General features: G+C 43.9%; 1 protein-coding gene and 1 pseudogene across 1 annotated transcript; one reads left to right on the forward strand and one right to left on the reverse strand.

The window, feature by feature from the left end:
* Positions 1 to 1,205: 1,205 nt before the first annotated feature.
* Positions 1,206 to 2,741, reverse strand: LOC131598380 (uncharacterized; annotated as a pseudogene).
* Positions 2,742 to 5,906: 3,165 nt separating this feature from the next.
* Positions 5,907 to 6,542, forward strand: LOC131598386 (uncharacterized). Its single transcript, XM_058870999.1, has one exon. It carries the CDS (start codon positions 5,907 to 5,909, stop codon positions 6,540 to 6,542), a length of 636 nt encoding a protein of 211 aa, XP_058726982.1.
* Positions 6,543 to 19,188: the final 12,646 nt, after the last annotated feature.

Consider the following 19,188-nt stretch of genomic DNA (forward strand, 5'->3'; position numbering starts at 1 on the left):
ACTGCACGAAAATGTTTGTGAATTTTGTCCCAAATTTTATAGGAACGTCTGTAGGTAAGAACCATATGGAGCACCAGTTTAGAAATTGTTGGAGGAATCCAAATTAACAAAGTTTGATCTTGAACAATCCAGATTTCATAATCTTTAGAGATTGCATTGTTGATTGATTTACCTCAGTTTTGAATATCGGAGGAATTTTCGAGAAGATTCATCGTCATGCACCATTAATGAAGCAAATTAACTATTAGGGAAAAAAAGAAGAAAAAAGATTATTTTGTGAAAACCAAGAGAATTGAAGGTTGCACTACTAGAAATACATGTATTTCTTGCGGATTTTTGCTAAATTTCCGCAGGAAACATGTTTCCTGCGGATTTTTCTGCGGTTTTATGTCCCCAGCTAAAACCTTCGTGGGTAATATTTTTCGCAGATAATTCCGCAGGTATTTCCGCAGCTAAATCCACAGGAAACAATTCGCAGATAAATCCGCAGGTAAATCCGCAGCTAATTCCGCAGGTAAATCTGCAGGAAATGTATATCACAGGTAAATCCGCAGGAAATTTCTTTCTCAAATTAAATAATTTTTTTTATTTTAATAAACTTTTGAACCATTATATATATATATATATATATATATATATATTTAAATAACTATAATATAAAATAAAATTATAATTTTCAATTTAAATTAAACTTGAATTCATAGAACATAATTGGTAAGAAGTACTTACATAGTTATTACTAATCATTTGTCAACCAAGTTAAAAAGACAATACAATCCAAAAACTAAGTCAAAATGAAAAAAAAGTACAAATCAAAATTCAACTTCTGAACGGAATGAGGACGAGAATGAGAATGATGGGATTGGGATATAGATCTAGACGGTGGTTGAGTGAGTTGAGGTCAAAATGGACGTGGAATAGGTTGGGGTTGTGGCCGAAGTTGAGTGAGTCGAGGCCGACTTGGATGTGGAATAGTTTGGAGTTGAGCTTGAGCTTGTTATTGAGTGAGTTGAATGATATGAGGACTAGGTTGGGGTTGAGTGAATTGAGGTTGAATAAGATATGGAATAGGTTGAGGTGGAGTGGGTTGGGGTTGAATAAGGTACGAAATAGGTTGGGGTTGATTGGATTGAGGTTGAGTGACTTCATGTTGAGTTGATATATTCTTCTTCTTGGACTTTTTTGGCGGCATAGTTTGAGAGAATTCAAAGGAATGCAAAACCTGAAAAATTAGAGTGCAACAAATCATAAAAGACCAAACAAGATTTACTTGTCCCAACCGTTATATACTAAATGGTGGACACTTTTTATTCATCTCTGATACGTTTTTTCCATCCAGGGGGAAAATTACTTTTAGAGACAGCCAAACAAGATTTAACCCCAAATCATAAAAAAATCAACTTCAGAAACAAATCAATGTCTAATAAGGAGGATCTATGCTCAATGAAAGACAAAAATATAAACTATAATCAACTACAAATAAATTGTAATCATAATAAGAGTAGCATTGTCAGGTATAACCTACAAGGGTTTTCACAGAGGCTTTAGGGACCAAATAAGCAGAACTACAGAATCACAAATAAGCGCATCCAACTGCTGAACCAACTTAAAAACACTCTGATTTGAAAGTAATAACAGACTAACCTGAAACAGGTAAACTCACAGCCCAAACCCAAACAGCCTGCAAAAAATCGAATCAAACACTCTGCAAGACATCAAATAAAAACCAAGACAAAAGATGAGAAAATCATATAAAAAACCTGAAATATCCAAAACACAACCAGTCTCCCCAAATTACTACGCATTTCATCAAAACGGCGATCCTCTCCCCACTGTAAAATCCTGAAAAGGGATATTCAGAAATGAAATCAAGTAAAAAACAAACATTCAAAAAGTCAACCCAATGATAATTCACACTAGTCTTGGTACTATGTTAGTTGAGCATGAGAAATTCAGAAGAATTAATCTATATAAAAAATTTCCGATTAGAACACCGTGCCATGCTACGATACCTTGATTGAACACGAATTGGTCTATAAATCATTTTACATCCAACTCACTTTCAACCAGAATCAATTTTTGTCACCGCAGAACCAAACACACACTAAGAAACATGCTCAATTATGCAATTATACAATACAAAAAAAGCACAGAAAATTATGAAACCCTATAATTTGAACAGAATTGAAGTGTTATTGAAACTATACCTGAGTAAGAGAAAAAAACCAAGGCGAAGACCCCATAATACAACAAAGAGAGTGAGGATTATCTGAAAAAAGAGTAACTTCATAGAATTAATAAGGTAAATTGATTCGAAAAATGAAATGAAAGTGACGTTAGAATTCAATTACCTGGCGAAAATGCCATTCACCTTTGAGTACTAAGGTTAATACAGCGACAAAAACGAAATTGGTACTTCCTGTAAATTGAAGAATCATATATGTAAATAAATAAACAAAAATTGAATTGATTGTATAGTTTTGGAAGATAAAGAAGAAGAAGAAGAAAGTACCTGCAAAATCAGTGACCTTATCGAATTTGAGAAGTGCAATGACAATGAAAAACAAAAGCTAATAAACAATCTGAACAAGCAATTATTAGTTTAATAATAGTAGAAGAAAGAGATTAATTAATATTAATGATGTAATTAAGAATGCAGAGAGAGAGAGAGAGAGAGAGAGTTTAGTTACGGTGATAATGGCTGTGAGGGCTAAGAAATGAGAGTCAATAACAATGCCCATGTTTTTTCTGTGATATTATTATATTCTTTGCTTTGCACTTTCGAGATATTGGTTGGTTTTATAAAATTTTGTATTATATAGATTTATAGAATTTTGTACCTTTTCTAAAGTTAAACATAAAGTAGTGTGGATATTGAGGAGAGTCAGGTGGTGAGGGTTCAGCCGAGGTTGTAGATGATGGTTCAGTAGAGTCAGGACTAGGGTTTTCTGGTGATGGTTCAGCAGAAGGGCGACCTGATGAAAGAAAAGGTGGAACTGGTTCAGGAACTCGGTTTCGTAATGGAGAATCCGATGGTGGATGATGGCCAATTGAGTCTAGTTGGATGTTTCGAATGGAAGGTTGAGGAGTGTCGGTCGGCTTTGATCCTCCAGGCCTTGATTGATCTTGGTGATACCATGGTGTTCTGAGCTTTGTTTCTTTCAACTTCTTTCACAGAAACAAGAATAAAAGAGAATGCAGAATAATGGCTTCTTGCAAGACTCAAATATATATTTAATAATGGATTTTCAGTGTGTGTGAGTGTATACTTGTTTGTTTCATTTCAAGGCTTGCTTCACAAATAACTGTAACTAACTTCTCTTAACCGTTTTCTAGTTAGTTAGTTAGTTAGACTAACTGTCACTTCACTTCAACAAGTTTGTTAGTTAATTAAATTAATAGCTAATTAGGCAAGTGTGTAGTGTACGACGGTTATATTTTTCGTTCCAAGTGGATTAAGAGGTTTTTCTCTTCTGTAAATAGAAGCATAATTCAAACTTAAATATCAAGAATGTTACCTTGAATCATTCAACATTGTTATTTCTTTAAATGTTTTTAGGACTCTTGTTTTACATATTAGCTCTTAGAAATCTATATGCTTTGTAATTTAGGTATCAATGGTTAAGACTACATGGACTAGAATTCCATAAAAAAAAACTCTTCTTGAATTCAGTAAAGCTGAATTTGCAGAACTAGTTTTTGCAAGGGCTTATTCTAGTGTTACAAATAAACTAATACTATCTTTCCTGATTTTCATTGCATGTAATGCAGTTCTTGTGTGTATATACAGAGCAAAAATCACCCCCTCCCTTTAAGAATAAGTGAAAGTCAAACTGGCAAGCATTTAAACAAAGGATATTTGTCTGTCTACTTCTTCATTGTGGCATTTCAACAAACACCTTGTTTACAAAATTCAACTAAGTTTATACTCAATCTAACTTAAAATCATCTAATTTCATAAATGAATTGGATGAGGACGAAGTGTATCTAGTCTCTAGAGAATACCTGAGTTGAAATGTGAAGATGAAGAAGATGACAACGCTAGGCTCCGGCGAGGTTGCGGCAACAAAACACCCGCGAAGATGCGGTGATGCTAAACAGCTATGCGGTTGCGGCGAAGATGCGGTGATGCTAAACAGCTATGCGGTTGCGGCGAAGATGCGGTGATGCTACACAGCTATGGCGGTTGCGGCGAAGATGCGGTGATGCTACACAGCTATGGCGGTTGCGGCGAAGATGCGGTGATGTACACAGCTATGGCGGTTGCGGCGAAGACCAATGGATTTTTAGGTTTTTGAATTGTGTTGAGCAAAGTGACGTTGTTGTAGGAACAATTTTGTTTAATTTGAAGAATTACAATAACAGCAAAAGTATAGATAACTTTTGTTTCAAATGAATACCAATGTAGTGTAGTTTCTTATTGGTAGATACTTAATTCAATCAAGTTTACATTCTCATTTAGGTATTAATAGTTTTTTAATTTTATTTTTTAAAAACTTAACTAAAATAAAATATAAAAACAACATTGATTTTATTAAAAATTAACTAAAATACATAACTAAAATACATTATAAAAATAATTAATAACATTGAAAAAATTAAGACTAAAAATCAAAATTAAACTAAATATAAAAACACCATAAATATAATTAACTAAAATACATTATAATTTAAAATTTACATACCATTTATTTATTTAATAAAAATTAATTAAAATACATTATAAAAATAATTAATAACATTGAAAAAATTAAGATTAAAAATTAAAATTAAACTAAATATAAAACACCATAAATATAATTAATGAAATAGAAAATATAATAATTAAATTTTTTTTATAAATTTAAATAATGAAATGTCAATCCGCAGGTAATTCCGCAGGGCGAATTTTGTATTACAGCTTCGTGTTAATAAAAGTTGATAATTGCAGGAAAGTTTCCTGCGAATTTACCTGCGGATTTTATATTTTTGTTAGATATTTTGTTTAAAATACGTTTTCCGCAGTAAAATCCGCAGGTATTCCTGCGGAATTTACTGCCAACGCTGGATCCGCAGGAAATTTATTTTATTTAATAAAATCTCAGGAAAATCCGCAGGTATACCTGCGGAATACTTTTCGCAGGAAATTCCGCAGGTAATACGAATATTTCTAGTAGTGTTGATACTATGTGTGAGCTCAAGTAAATTTCTAATTCATTATTGATTGACTAATTAAAATCTTGAAATGACACTCCTAAATTCTTAATATTTATATTAGTCAATCTCATCTTACCATAACTAATTCAAAATAACTAAATAACTTAATTAGTTCCAAGTTATAAATGAGTAAACCTAACTAACTATGCTATTATCTAATCGAACAACTACTCTAATACTTCTAAATATGTAAAAATCATCAAATAGCAATGAGTTGATTTTTCAAACCAAAAGAAAAGAAAGAGATTCAATTATGTATCTTGGCCTAACCCCACCTCAACAATGCTAGTTATTACTTTTGGATAAACATAAATGCAAGCTTGAATGAAATGGTAACAACCCAACACTCACACGACATCAAAGTGTTAAACTAAACATAGTATACTACCTCCCTCACTAAAAGACAATGCACAACTCATCTTCATCTCTCTATAAACACCCATCTCTCTTTCCCTCTCTTCATCTCATTCACATAATCAAACACTCTTTCTTCTTCCATGTTCTACAATGGAGATCCAAAGAATGAAACAATTGATAGTCTTATGCTGTAGAATCCGAACTAACCGTATTGCTGCTCTTGTGGGTGGAAACCACACAGCTTCCAGATTTTGCAGTCGCTAAAGTAAAGTCCACATCTTTGTATATTTCTTCTCATTGATCTTCACTTTTCTTCACCTGGGTCGTCTTTGTTTTGATCCATTGAACCAAAGATGAATAAGAAGCATTTTCATGGCGGAACAAGAATGGCTTTGAATCCTCATAATTCTATTGTTATCAGGATTCCTGATACTAAGGTTTTACGTGTTTTGTCTCGATCATTGTTCTTGTTTATGATTCTTGTCACATTGCCTTTCCTAGGAAACATTCTTAATCGATTGTCTTTCACCTCGAGTTCACATTCATGTGTTGTTTCCAAAATTGAAACGTCGTTTGGTTCTTACAATTTTGAGGTATTGAATTTGATTCTTCATGATATGGGTGAGAAAGGAATCTACAAAAAGGATTCTAAGGCTCTCATTGTGAGTCCTTACAATGGCTTTGGATTTGAGGGCATTGATGTGGTAATCATGGATAGTGATTATGGAAGAAAGAGTTTGTTCCTTGATGAGTCTTATGATTTTGTCTTTACATCAAATTCTAGTGATGTTGAATTTGTTGATCGGATTGTGAAAATTGGTGGGATTGTGGTGATGCTGAATTCTTTGAGAGATAAACCATCAAGTTGTGGTTTTAGAGAGCAATTACATTATAGAGTTGTTTACCTTAGAAGTTATGGAAGTTCTATGATTGTAGCATTGAGGAAAACTAGCTCGGCAATTAAACAGCAATATGGAAATGGAACATGAGTTGTGTTTGTTTTGGTTGTGTATGTTTTTAACTTTTTGTTTTGTTCCTTAGAAGAAGTGCTTGATGTGTGTGATTAATGAATGGTGCACGTTTGTATTCATTTTCCATTTTGTGCTAGTATGATATGGTGATGTGATGATGATAACACTATAAGTAAGCTCATCGACACATAAGATATTGTAAGGCTAAATATGAATTTTAGACAGTTATTATCCCTTCACCTATTTAAAAAAATTAAATTGTTTTTTTATCAATTCTTTGGTATATTTTTATGGCCATGATGATTGAATTAACCATGTCAATATCATTAATTAATTGTGTTGATGCCAACACTACTATGGGAATAGGTTTTTCTATTGTTGAAATAGGAATTTGATCTCAATCAAATAGACTAGATAATGTAAGGTGTAATGGACATGTTATCTATTAGTCAATCCCAACTAACCATAACTAATTCTAACTAACTAACTGAATTAATTATAAAATATACCGGAGTAATTCTATCTTTGTGTCTAAGTGAAGAGCTACTCTAATACCCCCCATAACATCAAGGGGTTGGAAGACAGCCTCGAGGTTGGACCGAAGCTCTTAAAGCACATTGTCTTTTGAACAACTTTGTTAATGTATCACCAATTTTTAGGTACATATTGAATGGATAGTTTCTCGGACACTACTCTGTTATATACGAAATGTATGTCAAATTCAATGTACTTGGTACGAACATGTAGCACTGGATTGTGTGATAGGTGAGTGAAACTTAATTTTTCAATCAATCAAATACTCTTCTAATCGACTGGCTAGACCCTAAAAATATTTTTTGGTGGTTTAAATGAAATTATGAGAGACTTCTTACATGTTTTTGGTGTTTGTGTGTGTGATTTTGCCATGATATTTTCAAAAATACTCTTTTATTTTTACAAAATACTAGTCACTCAGACAGACACGACCAAATGAGCTTTCACCTCCCTCTCTTTTACAACTCTTAAGCTTCAAGTCTTGACAATATTATATTTGAGTTTAGAATCATTCAAGAACTTTGATTCTTCTTAATGAGGTTTGACATGTCTTCATGTTGATTGACATCATTTGAGCGATGAAAGGATTAAAACATTGTTGACCCTTGAAATACAAAGTCTTCACTTGAGAGTCGTTTGACCACAATGTTGAATTTAAAAAGTATCTTGATCTTCAAGAGCATAGCTTGATTCGGGAGGATATCTTAATCATCATCTTGTGCATCTTTGGATGCTTGAGTTATCTTTAGCGGATACTTGACTTCAGGGCCGGCCCAAATAAATTGGAGGCCCGGTTCTAATCTTCAAAATTAGACTATAAAAAATTTAAAACAATCATAAATTTTTTTCCTTTCATTCATTTTCTTAGGTGTGTGAAAAGAAGAGTAAGAAATAGTGGATTATACTTTTAAATAAAATGTACAAACAATAGAGAAGAATGTTTCATTCGAAAAAAATATAGCATAGTTACTGTTCTGGACTGCGCCAAGGTTAGGCCCACTATGATTTTCGGCCCAATAAACCTCAGAGGCCCACGTTCCTCTACGGCCCTCCTACGCAGATAAGATGTCCGAGCATACGACACCGATGTGCTCGGCACTGACGACCCCGCGAACCCCTTCGTTGCCGAGGACTCTGCTCCGCGCAGGGATCCTTCATATTCGACCCTCCGAGCAACATGTATTCCACGTGGCTCCTAAAAGACCGCGTCTCCCTTGAACTTCGGAGCGGTTAACCAGGACAGAGGGCATACACGCACCTCCGATATTTCCGCTCAGGAAACCTGGCAGTCTCCTAGTTGGGCTTGGGGATCCAACCCAATAGCGAGATCATGGCCCAGCGCTGGGGACTATAAATACCCTCTTTAACTAGAGGGTCAGGTATTCACTTCTTACTCACTCTTAGCTAGTACTTGCGCTCCTTTGTTCGTCAACTTACTTTGGCATTGGAGTACCTTGCAGGTACACCCCCCCTCCTCCTTCCTAGAAGATCCAGTCCGAGCAGCCTACGACGATTCTTCTGATCAGGTACGATCAGTGGCGCCGTCTGTGGGAAACTTGCTTCCCCATCTTTAAAGAACAAAGATCAAAGCTAATCATCTCCGATCGTCATGGCTGACAACAACAACATCCCAAACGCTGACCCTTTCCTCCTTCACGAGCTGATCGAGGAATCCTCCCGCGAGCTAGCTAATCATCGTCGGGGGGATCGTCGGCGACAAAGGTCCGGGCATGAAACCCAGGACACTCAGCTGTTGCAGGTCCTACAACAGGTCCAGAATGTTGACCATGTTCCTCCAGAAGGGCACGTTCAGAACGGCGAGCAGATCCGAACGACCAACGTGCCGGAACATACCCAGAATGTGAATGAGACCGACCTCCGAGACGGGCAACATGCTTCCTCATTCACCCACACCTCCGAGAGGCGGAGAGCCCGTCATGGAGACGAAGAGGAACCGCTCAACATTCCCGAGGATGCTGACCCCATCACCGTCCGCTTGCTCAAAGAAATACAATTGACGAACAGCCTCCTCAGAATTCAGGACGACCGAATTCACGAACTGGAAAGACAGCGACGACGTCGCCCCTCTCCGCGGAGGCACTACAGGTCACGCTCCTATTCCTCCTCGCGCTCACCGCCGAGAAGATACCGTCGGCGTTCCCCGTCTTCTTCAAGGTCTCCCCCGAGAAGACATCGCCGCCGAAGGACTCGTTCCCGTTCTCCACCCAGAAAGAACAGGAAGAATCAGAAACCTGAAACCGCTGAACAAAGAAACCCATCCCCCAAACAGGGTCGTCGGGGCCCCTCCAAAGCTGTGTTGGGTGACGACCAAGAGGATTCCCGACGAAACAGGCACTACCATTCACCAGGACCGAGCGACGAGGAGGACTTCCGCAGCCCCTTGTCCGCCAGTATCCGGAGAGCCCACCTCCCTCGGGGGATGGAAAAACCGCCAGTATTGGACCAATACGACGGAACCACTGACCCCGACGACCATATTCGGAGCATCGAAGCGGTCATGGACTATCACGTCGTCAGAGGCTCGATCAAATGCCGCATTTTCCCGACCACCCTCAGAAAGGGAGCGATGAATTGGTACAGGAACCTCCCTTCGAACTCCATCCATTCCTGGACCGAGCTCAAAGAACTCTTCTTGAGCCACTTCACAGCCTCCCGACGACAACCGAAATCGGAAGCCAATCTCGAGGCCGTGGTACAAGGACCCAACGAACCTCTTTGAGATTACCTCGAAAGATTCAACAAGGAGGCCGTCCAAGTGCAGACAGAAGACTACATGAAGAGGTACATCTTGGAGCGAGGACTTCTCCCCGGCAGTGACTTCAAGAAGGCCATTAAGATTGAGAAGGTGCACTCGATGAACGCCCTCCTCCGCAAAGCAAAGGCATTCATCGATTTTGAAGAAGGCGAGGCAGCCGCGATCAAAGCCTCGAGGGGCAGTGATGCCGCTCGCAGCTCAAACCTCGAAGATCCGGGGTCACGCCGAGGACAAGACAAAAGAAGGGACGACAGGTCCCGAGATGTCAAAGAACGGCGAGGACCGGCAGGGCGTTTCAACGACTACACTCCTTTGAACACCTCCCGGGAGAAAATCCTGGCCGACTGCCAGAACGCCGAGTTCAAGAAGTCCAACATCAGGCCCCCGAAGTCAAATCCTACAAGACCGGGGACGGACAAGTCCAAGTACTGCAAGTACCACAAAAGTCACGGGCATATGACCGACGAATGCATAAATCTCAAAGATGCCATAGAGACCCTGATCAAAGAGGGCCACCTGGCAAGATACACCAAGAAGGGAGAACCCCCCAGAAGAGACATCCCTCGAAACTCTGACGAGGGGAACTCACCAGACAGCAGACCGCTTCAAGTCGCACTGTCCGTAACCCGACCGGAAGACTTCATCCCTTCGGTCGGCGTGACGACCGCTCTCAGCACCTGGGAACATTTCCCCACTGCAATGGTCATCTCCAACGGCGGAGACCCCGGATCTCTCACCGTCAGTTCAGTCAAGAGAAAGTTCGACGAGCTACTCAGCGCCAATGCCGATCTCGGCCCTACTCTGCGGAAATTCCGAGGAAAGTCAGAGCCAATCACTTTCTACCTCGAAGAACTGCCCGGCGGAGCTCCAAACGCCACCATTCCCCTCCTCGTCCGAGCCAGAATGGCGAACTTCGATGTTCGACGGGTCCTGGTAGATGAAGGTAGTTCAGTTGACATCATGTACTCCCACCTCTTCCAAACACTTCAGCTGGACGACTCGCACCTCACCCCCTATGTGGGTTCCGATCTCCAAGGTTTTAACGGAGCCACCACCAAACCATGGGGCTACGTCGAGCTGATTGTCACCTTCGGGGAAGGGGAAGCGTCCAGGCAAGTCAAAACCAGGTTTTTGGTAATCGACTGCAAAACACTGTACAACTGCATCATCGGGCGCCCAACGCTGGCCGAGCTAACCGCCGTGCCCTCCACGGTCCATCTGAAGATGAAGTTCTACACGAGGACAGGGAAAGTGGCCACCATCAACGCCGACATCGAAGCTGCGAGAAGGATCTTCGATGCATCCGTCAAAGGACTAGAGCTGATCGCTCCTCCGACCAGCTCCAACAAAAAACCAAGAGCCGAAGACAAGCATCCTCGGGAAGATCAGGTTCCAACGGCCAACGTCAGCTCAGTCGACCTCGATGCAAGGTTCACACAAGAAGAACTGAAGACCGGGGAGGAAACACAATCAAAGGCCCCTCATCCCGTCCGGCCTGTTCCCGACGGAGATTTCGAGCTGATCCCCCTGGGAGACAACCCCGACAGAGCAGTGAAGATTGGCAAAGGCATCCCTGACCTACCGAGGAAACAACTTGTAGCCTGCCTTCGAGCCAATGCCGACCTGTTCGCCTGGAGCGCCGCAGAGATGCCCGGACTCGACCCTGAGGTCGCCTGCCACCACCTCTCCATCAATCCGACCGCCAAGGTCGTAGTACAACGTAGGCGTCGGCAGTCTCCCGAGAAAGCGGAGGCTGCCGAGAAAGCTGTAAAAGACCTCCTAGAGGCAAATTTTATTTCCGAGGCCAAGTATTCAACTTGGCTCTCAAATGTTGTACTTGTTAAAAAATCTAATGGAAAATGGAGAATGTGTGTTGATTATACTGATGTTAACCGGGCATGTCCAAAGGACGCCTACCCTTTACCTAATATCGATAGACTGGTCGACAACTCGGCCGGCTATAAACTGTTGTCCTTCATGGACGCTTATTCTGGTTACAACCAGATCCCCATGGCGAAATGCGACAAGCAGTGCACGGCTTTCATGACCGAATCGGGCAACTATTACTACAACGTAATGCCCTTCGGACTCAAGAACGCCGGGGCAACCTATCAGCGGATGATGAACAAGGTCTTCCGAGGAGAAATCGGCGACACGCTCGAGGTATATATGGACGATATGATCGTCAAATCTCGAGAAGACTCCGACCACACACTACATCTCGAGCGGGTCTTCAAGCAGGCCAGGTCCTGCAGGATGCGCTTCAATCCAGAGAAGTGTACCTTCGGAGTACGGGCAGGCAAATTCCTCGGCTTCTACTTAACAGAACGAGGAATAGAGGCCAACCCCGATAAGTGCCGAGCATTCTCAGACCTCCCTACCCCTACCAACAAAAAATCCATCCAGGTACTCAACGGAATGCTCACGGCATTATCCCGCTTCGTCGCGAAATCCGCCCAGCATGCACTCCCATTCTTTAAGCTTCTTCGGAAAGAAGCAGCTTTCGAGTGGTCCGAGGAATGCGAACAAGCATTATCCCACCTCAAACAAGTGCTCTCCAAACCCCCGGTGCTATCCCGACCGGACAGCAACGAGGTTCTCTATCTCTACTTGGCCGTTTCAGGCGAGGCAGCCAGCGCAGCCCTGATCCGAGAAACGGAAGATGGGCAGAAGCCAGTGTACTTCACTAGCAAAGCCCTACAAGGGCCCGAGGTCCGCTATCAACAGATAGAAAAAATCGCACTGGCCCTAATAACGGCCGCCAGAAGACTGAGGTACTACTTCCTCGCCCACACTATCATCGTCCGGACAGACCAACCGATCAAGCAACTTCTCAGCCGACCAGACATGGCCGGGAGAATGCTGAAATGGTCCCTCGAGCTGTCCGAATTCGACATACAATACGAGGGCAGGAAAGCGTTAAAAGCCCAAGCACTCGCCGACTTCGTGGCCGAGATGACGACGATCTCCAACTCCCCAACACCCACCGAGAAAAAGTGGACCATCTATGTTGATGGCGCCTCAAGCCACGCGGGCAGCGGGGCCGGTATCATCTTGGAGAACGACGATGGACTCGTCATCGAAGTATCCTTAGTCCTATCCTTCACCACATCGAACAATCAGGCCGAGTACGAAGCCCTCCTAGCGGGCCTACGCCTCGCCGAGGACGTGGGCGCTCGGGAAGTCATGATTTAATACCGACTCTCAACTGGTCGCGTCTCAAGTTAGCGGCGATTACCAGGCCAAAAACGACACGCTAGCCGAGTATCTATCGCTCGTCAAAGAAAAGATGAAAGGATTCACAAAGGCAGACGTCGCACACATCCCTCGGGAACACAACTCGAGGGCCGACCTCTTATCCAAGCTCGCAAGCACAAGAAAGAAGGGAGGGAACAAGTCGGTGATACAAGAAATCTTGTCCGATCCAAGCGTAGGCAAAAACGCGCAGACCATACAAGTGTTTGCCATCGGAGACGCCCATTGCTGGATGACTCCGGTATACAAATACCTCATGAACGACGAGCTCCCCGATGATCCGAAGGAAGCTTCAGCCATTAAGAGGAGAGCCTGCTCGTACACAGTCATCGAAAATAAACTCTATCGGCGCGGCTTCTCCATTCCCCTTCTTAAATGCATCGACGGCTCGCAGGCAATGGAAGTACTGCAAGAGCTTCACGAAGGGATTAACGGCCAGCATCTCGGCGGCCGGTCGCTGGCGAGGAAAGCCCTCAGAGCCGGCTATTATTGGCCGACTATGCAGCAGGACGCCAAAGAGCATGTTCAGAAATGCGACAAATGTCAGCGGCATGCCGACATGCACCTAGCCCCCCCCCAACGAGCTTAAATCCCTCTCATCTCCTTGGCCTTTCTCCACCTGGGGAATGGACCTCCTCGGACCGTTCCCGGTCGGCTCGTACCAAAATAAATATCTCGTGGTCGCCGTCGATTACTTCACGAAATGGATAGAAGCCGAGGCGCTTGCCAAAATCACATCTCAAAACGTGCTCCGTTTCTACAAACGAAACATACTCGCCCGGTTCGGGGTCCCTCAGGCCATAATCACCGACAATGGCACCCAGTTCACTGACAAAAAATTCCAAGAGTTTGTGGCCAAGCTCGGCACGAAACAACACTTCACCTCAGTCGAGCACCCTCAGACGAACGGGCAAGCCGAGGCAGCCAACCGAGTCATCCTCCGAGGATTAAAAAGAAGACTCGGCGAAGCCAAAAAAGCTTGGGTCGAAGAACTACATAGTGTGCTTTGGGCGTATAGGACGACACCCCATTCGAGCACAGGCGAGACTCCTTTCCGATTAACCTACGGCACCGAAGCCGTAATTCCCGTAGAAATCCGAGAGCCTTCTCGGCGCACCGAATCCCCCCTCGAGGAAGAACTTAACGACGAGGCCATGAGGGAAGAACTCGACATGGTGGAAGAGATCCGAGCAGGATCAGCCCTCCGAGAAGCTAAACTAAAACAGCAAATAGCTCTTCGCCATAACGCCAAAGTTATAAAGCGCGAATTTGAAATCGGCGCCCTAGTACTTCGCAGAAACATGAAAGACTCGCGCGAGGGCAAACTAGCCCCAAACTGGGAAGGCCCGTACCGAGTTTATGACAAAACCGAGAACGGCGCCTGCTACCTCGAGAATCTTCTCGGTGAAAAACTTGCTCGACCCTGGAATGCTGAAAAACTCAGACGTTATTATAGTTAAACATAAGCTAAAACGCCCGGCCTCTAACCCAAACTCAGGTAACAGACGGGCACGGATCCACGTCGTCGGTACGGACGTGAGTATTCCCACGACAGCAACGATCGATTCCTCTCGTCGGATAGATGGACCGACCCCTCGGCGGATTCTACACCTAGACCCCCCGTGGAAGTACCTGCATGGCAGAACCCCAGCTCGCGATGGGATCGTTCACGCCGCGAACGCTTGGCCACAACCGCGGTCTCGCGCTCGCTAAAAGCGCATACCTGCTCTGCGCACCCGGCCCGTACTCAACACGCCCGGGCAATCAATCTAGGCCGAGCATAGTCCACAAAACCAATAATATCACAAGTATACAGGTGACTCTCCGGCATGTCCGAGCATAAGTCATCAGTTACCTAGAACAATCGCAAAATACTCTAAGTATAGAGGAAATACCTCGTCATACGAGCACAGCAGGAAAGTTATCAAAAAGAACAAGCACACAATGATAACGCCGAAAGTAAAAATAAACAGATATAAGCAAGCAGAATTATAAAACATTAAAATTGCCGACCAACTTGGTCGACGATATCCAAAAGTTACAACCGATAAAGCCGGGCACGCAGGCCCCCAAAGTACTCCGGGCATTACCCAACAAAAGATAAAATGGCACGCAGGCCGAAGAAGAAGGGCACGCAGACCCAGGACCACTATCTACTCTTCACTCTCTGGAGACTCGGGCACCAATGCGCCGTCCACAATCTTCGAAGAAAGCCCGATATTATCTTCCTTCAACCCAGGGTTTAGAAGCCTCAGTTGACGAACAGCACGCTCGAAACCGACTTCAGCCATGTCGGCCAGGCTTATCTTCAGGCCATCTATCTTCTCCACGAATTCAGCCCTGGTCCGCAGAACGGCCACATCTGACGACTCGTCAGCCGAGGGAGCCCACTCAAGCTGAAGGTCGGCAAGCTTTTTCTTCTCCGCCGCAATCTCCCCGTCCTTCTGCTTCAAAACCGCATCGATCTTCCTCTTCAACTCCTTGCGATCGGCCTCCATGGTCTTTATCTTGTCCTCGGCCGTCTTCTTAGCAGCCTCCGCCTTCTTCAAAGCCTCGGCCGAACCCGAGCCACCATTCGCTAACATTTGGGCCATCCCCAAGACCCTCATCACGGCGGCGCTGTCGCACGCCAGCTGTTTCTGAAGGGACGGGGGGTCCATCTCACCGATCCGACGAGCTTCATCCGGAGAGGTGACCAGCGGGAACTTCTCAAAATAACCCCCGTCCTTATAACAGGGAGGCAACACGAAGGCACGCTCGGAACCCAAGTGCGACGGCTCATGGCGTCCCCCCTCTGAAGGACGAGGCCTCTTAGGGGACCTCTCGTCTAAGTTCACCCGAGGAGAGCCTGCCGAGGCCGAATTCTCCGCAGCACCAGTTCCCCGATTCTTCTTCTTCTGATTCCTCTTTGCATCCAGGGCCATCTTCAGGACTGGATCCTCCTTCTCCGGCATGACATCTGCGAAGAAAAGATAAAAGGGGTTAGCGAAGACACAGGACGGAAAACGAAAAAATAAAGAGTTAGCGAAGACACAGGACGGAAAACGGAAAGCGGGGTGAATAAGCACGACCTAACAACGCCCGAGTCTCCTCGGGAGTCCGACAAGATAGCAAAGCCTTAGTATTAATAGGCCGCTGCTCCACGACCGGCACACCATTCTCGTCCAATACGGGACTCCCATTCCTCGTCACCCACCGGGACATAGTAAAGCTGTCCACATATTTGCATAGGACCGAATAGGACTCTGCATCTTGCTCGTCCAGGTCCCCATCTTCCCAAATGTAATGTTTAGGGGGAGACGAGAAGTGACCTTTCCACCAGAAAAACGGGAACCTCGTGCAGAATTCCCTTGCTACCTGCCCGTCCTCACCCCTCACTAACTCCCCGTCGGCGTCACGAAGGACCACGGTATCCGACACGTCGTGGTAAGCCGCCGGGCTGAGCGGACGAACGACAAAGTATCGATCCTTGAAACCTTTCACAGAGTCAGTGTACATCCCGAAGAGCTTCCGCTCAGCATTCTTGAACGAGACCCAACCGTATCGCCCGTCTGCCGCCTGTCTTTGAACACGAAAGCACCGGCCGAACAACGCGGTCGTGGCACCAATGCCCAAATAATCACAGACAATCTCGAATGCTCGCATAAAAGCAAAAGCATTGGGGTGCAATTGGGACGGTGCCAAGTTTAGAAACGCCATCATCGATTTCTGAAAATCGGAGAAGGGCAGTCGGAAGCCGAGCTCCTTGAACACGTACTCGTACATCGCAAAGCCATCCCCGTTGAACCGAGAACATATGCGCTCGTCCTGAGACGGGCACGTCACTTGGTAATTCGGCGCTTCGCCCTCTCTCAAAACCTCGATTTCTGTAAAGACCCCATCTAGAGACTCAGTGTATCGAGAAGTGACCGTTAAGGCTTCCTCGGCTATCCAGTCGGCCCGCAACCGTGCATTCGTAACTAAACAAGGGCATTGGGGAGACCCCTCCCTCGGCGTCCGGGCCAGGAGAATCAACATGGTCGTCATCAGCCAGGGAGGGCACATTTTGATCCTCGATGATCTCGACGTCTGAACTTGTGGCCGTTGAGCCATCCGACTCGCTACTCCACGACGAATCAGATCCCGAGCCGGACTCCGAGCTAGCGCTCGAATCAGATTCACCTGCACGCAGAAGGGAGAAAGTGAATTCGACAGTTCATCAAATCCACCCTTCCACCGCAATGCAAGCGAAAGGGTAGAGCAGGAGCGGCGGAGCCCCCGGCTAAACCCCCGTCGAGGAAAGACGCCCGTCAGCCGAGGACTCGCGAAATGACGCGGACATGACAACGCCACATCATCTGGTCCACCGACCCATACTAACCCCCGGGCATCGCCGGGATAACCCGAGGAGGAAACAACGATCGCTCGTTGATTCCCGCCTACGTCTACGACGACGACCGCGAAAATAAAGCACACAAACCCTACGGAAAAGAATAAAGCAACGAAGAGGGAAGCGAACTTACGTGAAGACATGATGACGATGACCGGATGAGCTTCTCGGTATGGTGAACAATCTGGAAGAGTATCTCCCGAAGAACGCCTGTCTGATACCGAGCAGGTAAACAGAGAGAGTGAAACTTCCAAATGAGAGGATTCGCCCCCTTTTATAGGGAAAGGGCTCGGAAGGCGAAGCGTCGCTTCTCCTGACAAGCGCCGCCTCCTAGACCCTAGGCCATCATTACCCATGCCACGTCAGCGCGTGTCTCACACGCGCGACGTTTCGTTCCTCCACGGGCTGTTCCTCCGAGCACATCTGGTTTACGAGGAGCCATCTCATCGAGCATCTCCCCGGCCCGAGCATCAGGTAAAGTCACAGCTTCTTGACCAGAAAACTCCGACTTGGGGGGCTCCTGTTCTGGACTGGGCCAAGGTTAGGCCCACTATGATTTTCGGCCCAATAAACCTCAGAGGCCCACGTTCCTCTACGGCCCTCCTACGCAGATAAGATGTCCGAGCATACGACACCGATGTGCTCGGCACTGACGACCCCGCGAACCCCTTCGTTGCCGAGGACTCTGCTCCGCGCAGGGATCCTTCATATTCGACCCTCCGAGCAACATGTATTCCACGTGGCTTTTAAAAGACCGCGTCTCCCTTGAACTTCGGAGCGGTTAACCAGGACAGAGGGCATACACGCACCTCCGATATTTCCGCTCAGGAAACCTGGCGGTCTCCTAGTTGGGCTTGGGGATCCAACCCAATAGCGAGATCATGGCCCAGCGCTGGGGGCTATAAATATCCTCTTTAACTAGAGGGTCAGGTATTCACTTCTTACTCACTCTTAGCTAGTACTTGCGCTCCTTTGTTCGTCAACTTACTTTGGCATTGGAGTACCTTGCAGGTACACCCCCCTCCTCCTTCCTAGAAGATCCAGTCCGAGCAGCCTACGACGATTCTTCTGATCAGGTACGATCAGTTACAATTCAAAATTTGTTTTAATATGTGATAGATATTCGGTTTTACAATATATACAATTCTCAAAAAATTAAAATATCTAGTGTAATTATAATGCATATACAATTTAGATTCAATTTACATTCGTATTTAATAATTGATATGTTTTGATTAAAAAAATATTTAGATAAAAAAAATTGGTATTAAAAAAATAAAATATAGTTACTTTTTATTTTAATAGGATTATTTTTTTGAAAATTTTAATAGTATTACTTCCTTACTTAACTAGTAATTTTAACATATACTGTTAAATAAAAGTTTATAATTTTATATATTATTGTTTTTTGGTATGATAAGGAGGGCCTAAGTCCAAAATATTATTATTAAAATCTAATTAAACCATCTTTATTTTTCAATTTATAGATTTTATATTATTTATTTATTTTATTTTTTTGACCAATATTATTTATTTATTTGTAAATTAATAAATAAGTCTATAGTTTTTGATTAAAATAATAGATTTATTTCTTCGGCACATTTTATTGTCTACTATATATATTTAAATTTATCAAATATTTGAAGACTTTCATTACTTTGCTATTGAAATTTGAAACATAATTGTTTTCAAATAAGAAATAATAAAATATAATCTTTGGAGAGAATAAG

Source organism: Vicia villosa, linkage group LG1 (assembly GCF_029867415.1).
Source record: "Vicia villosa cultivar HV-30 ecotype Madison, WI linkage group LG1, Vvil1.0, whole genome shotgun sequence".
Classification (NCBI taxonomy): Eukaryota; Viridiplantae; Streptophyta; class Magnoliopsida; order Fabales; family Fabaceae; genus Vicia; species Vicia villosa.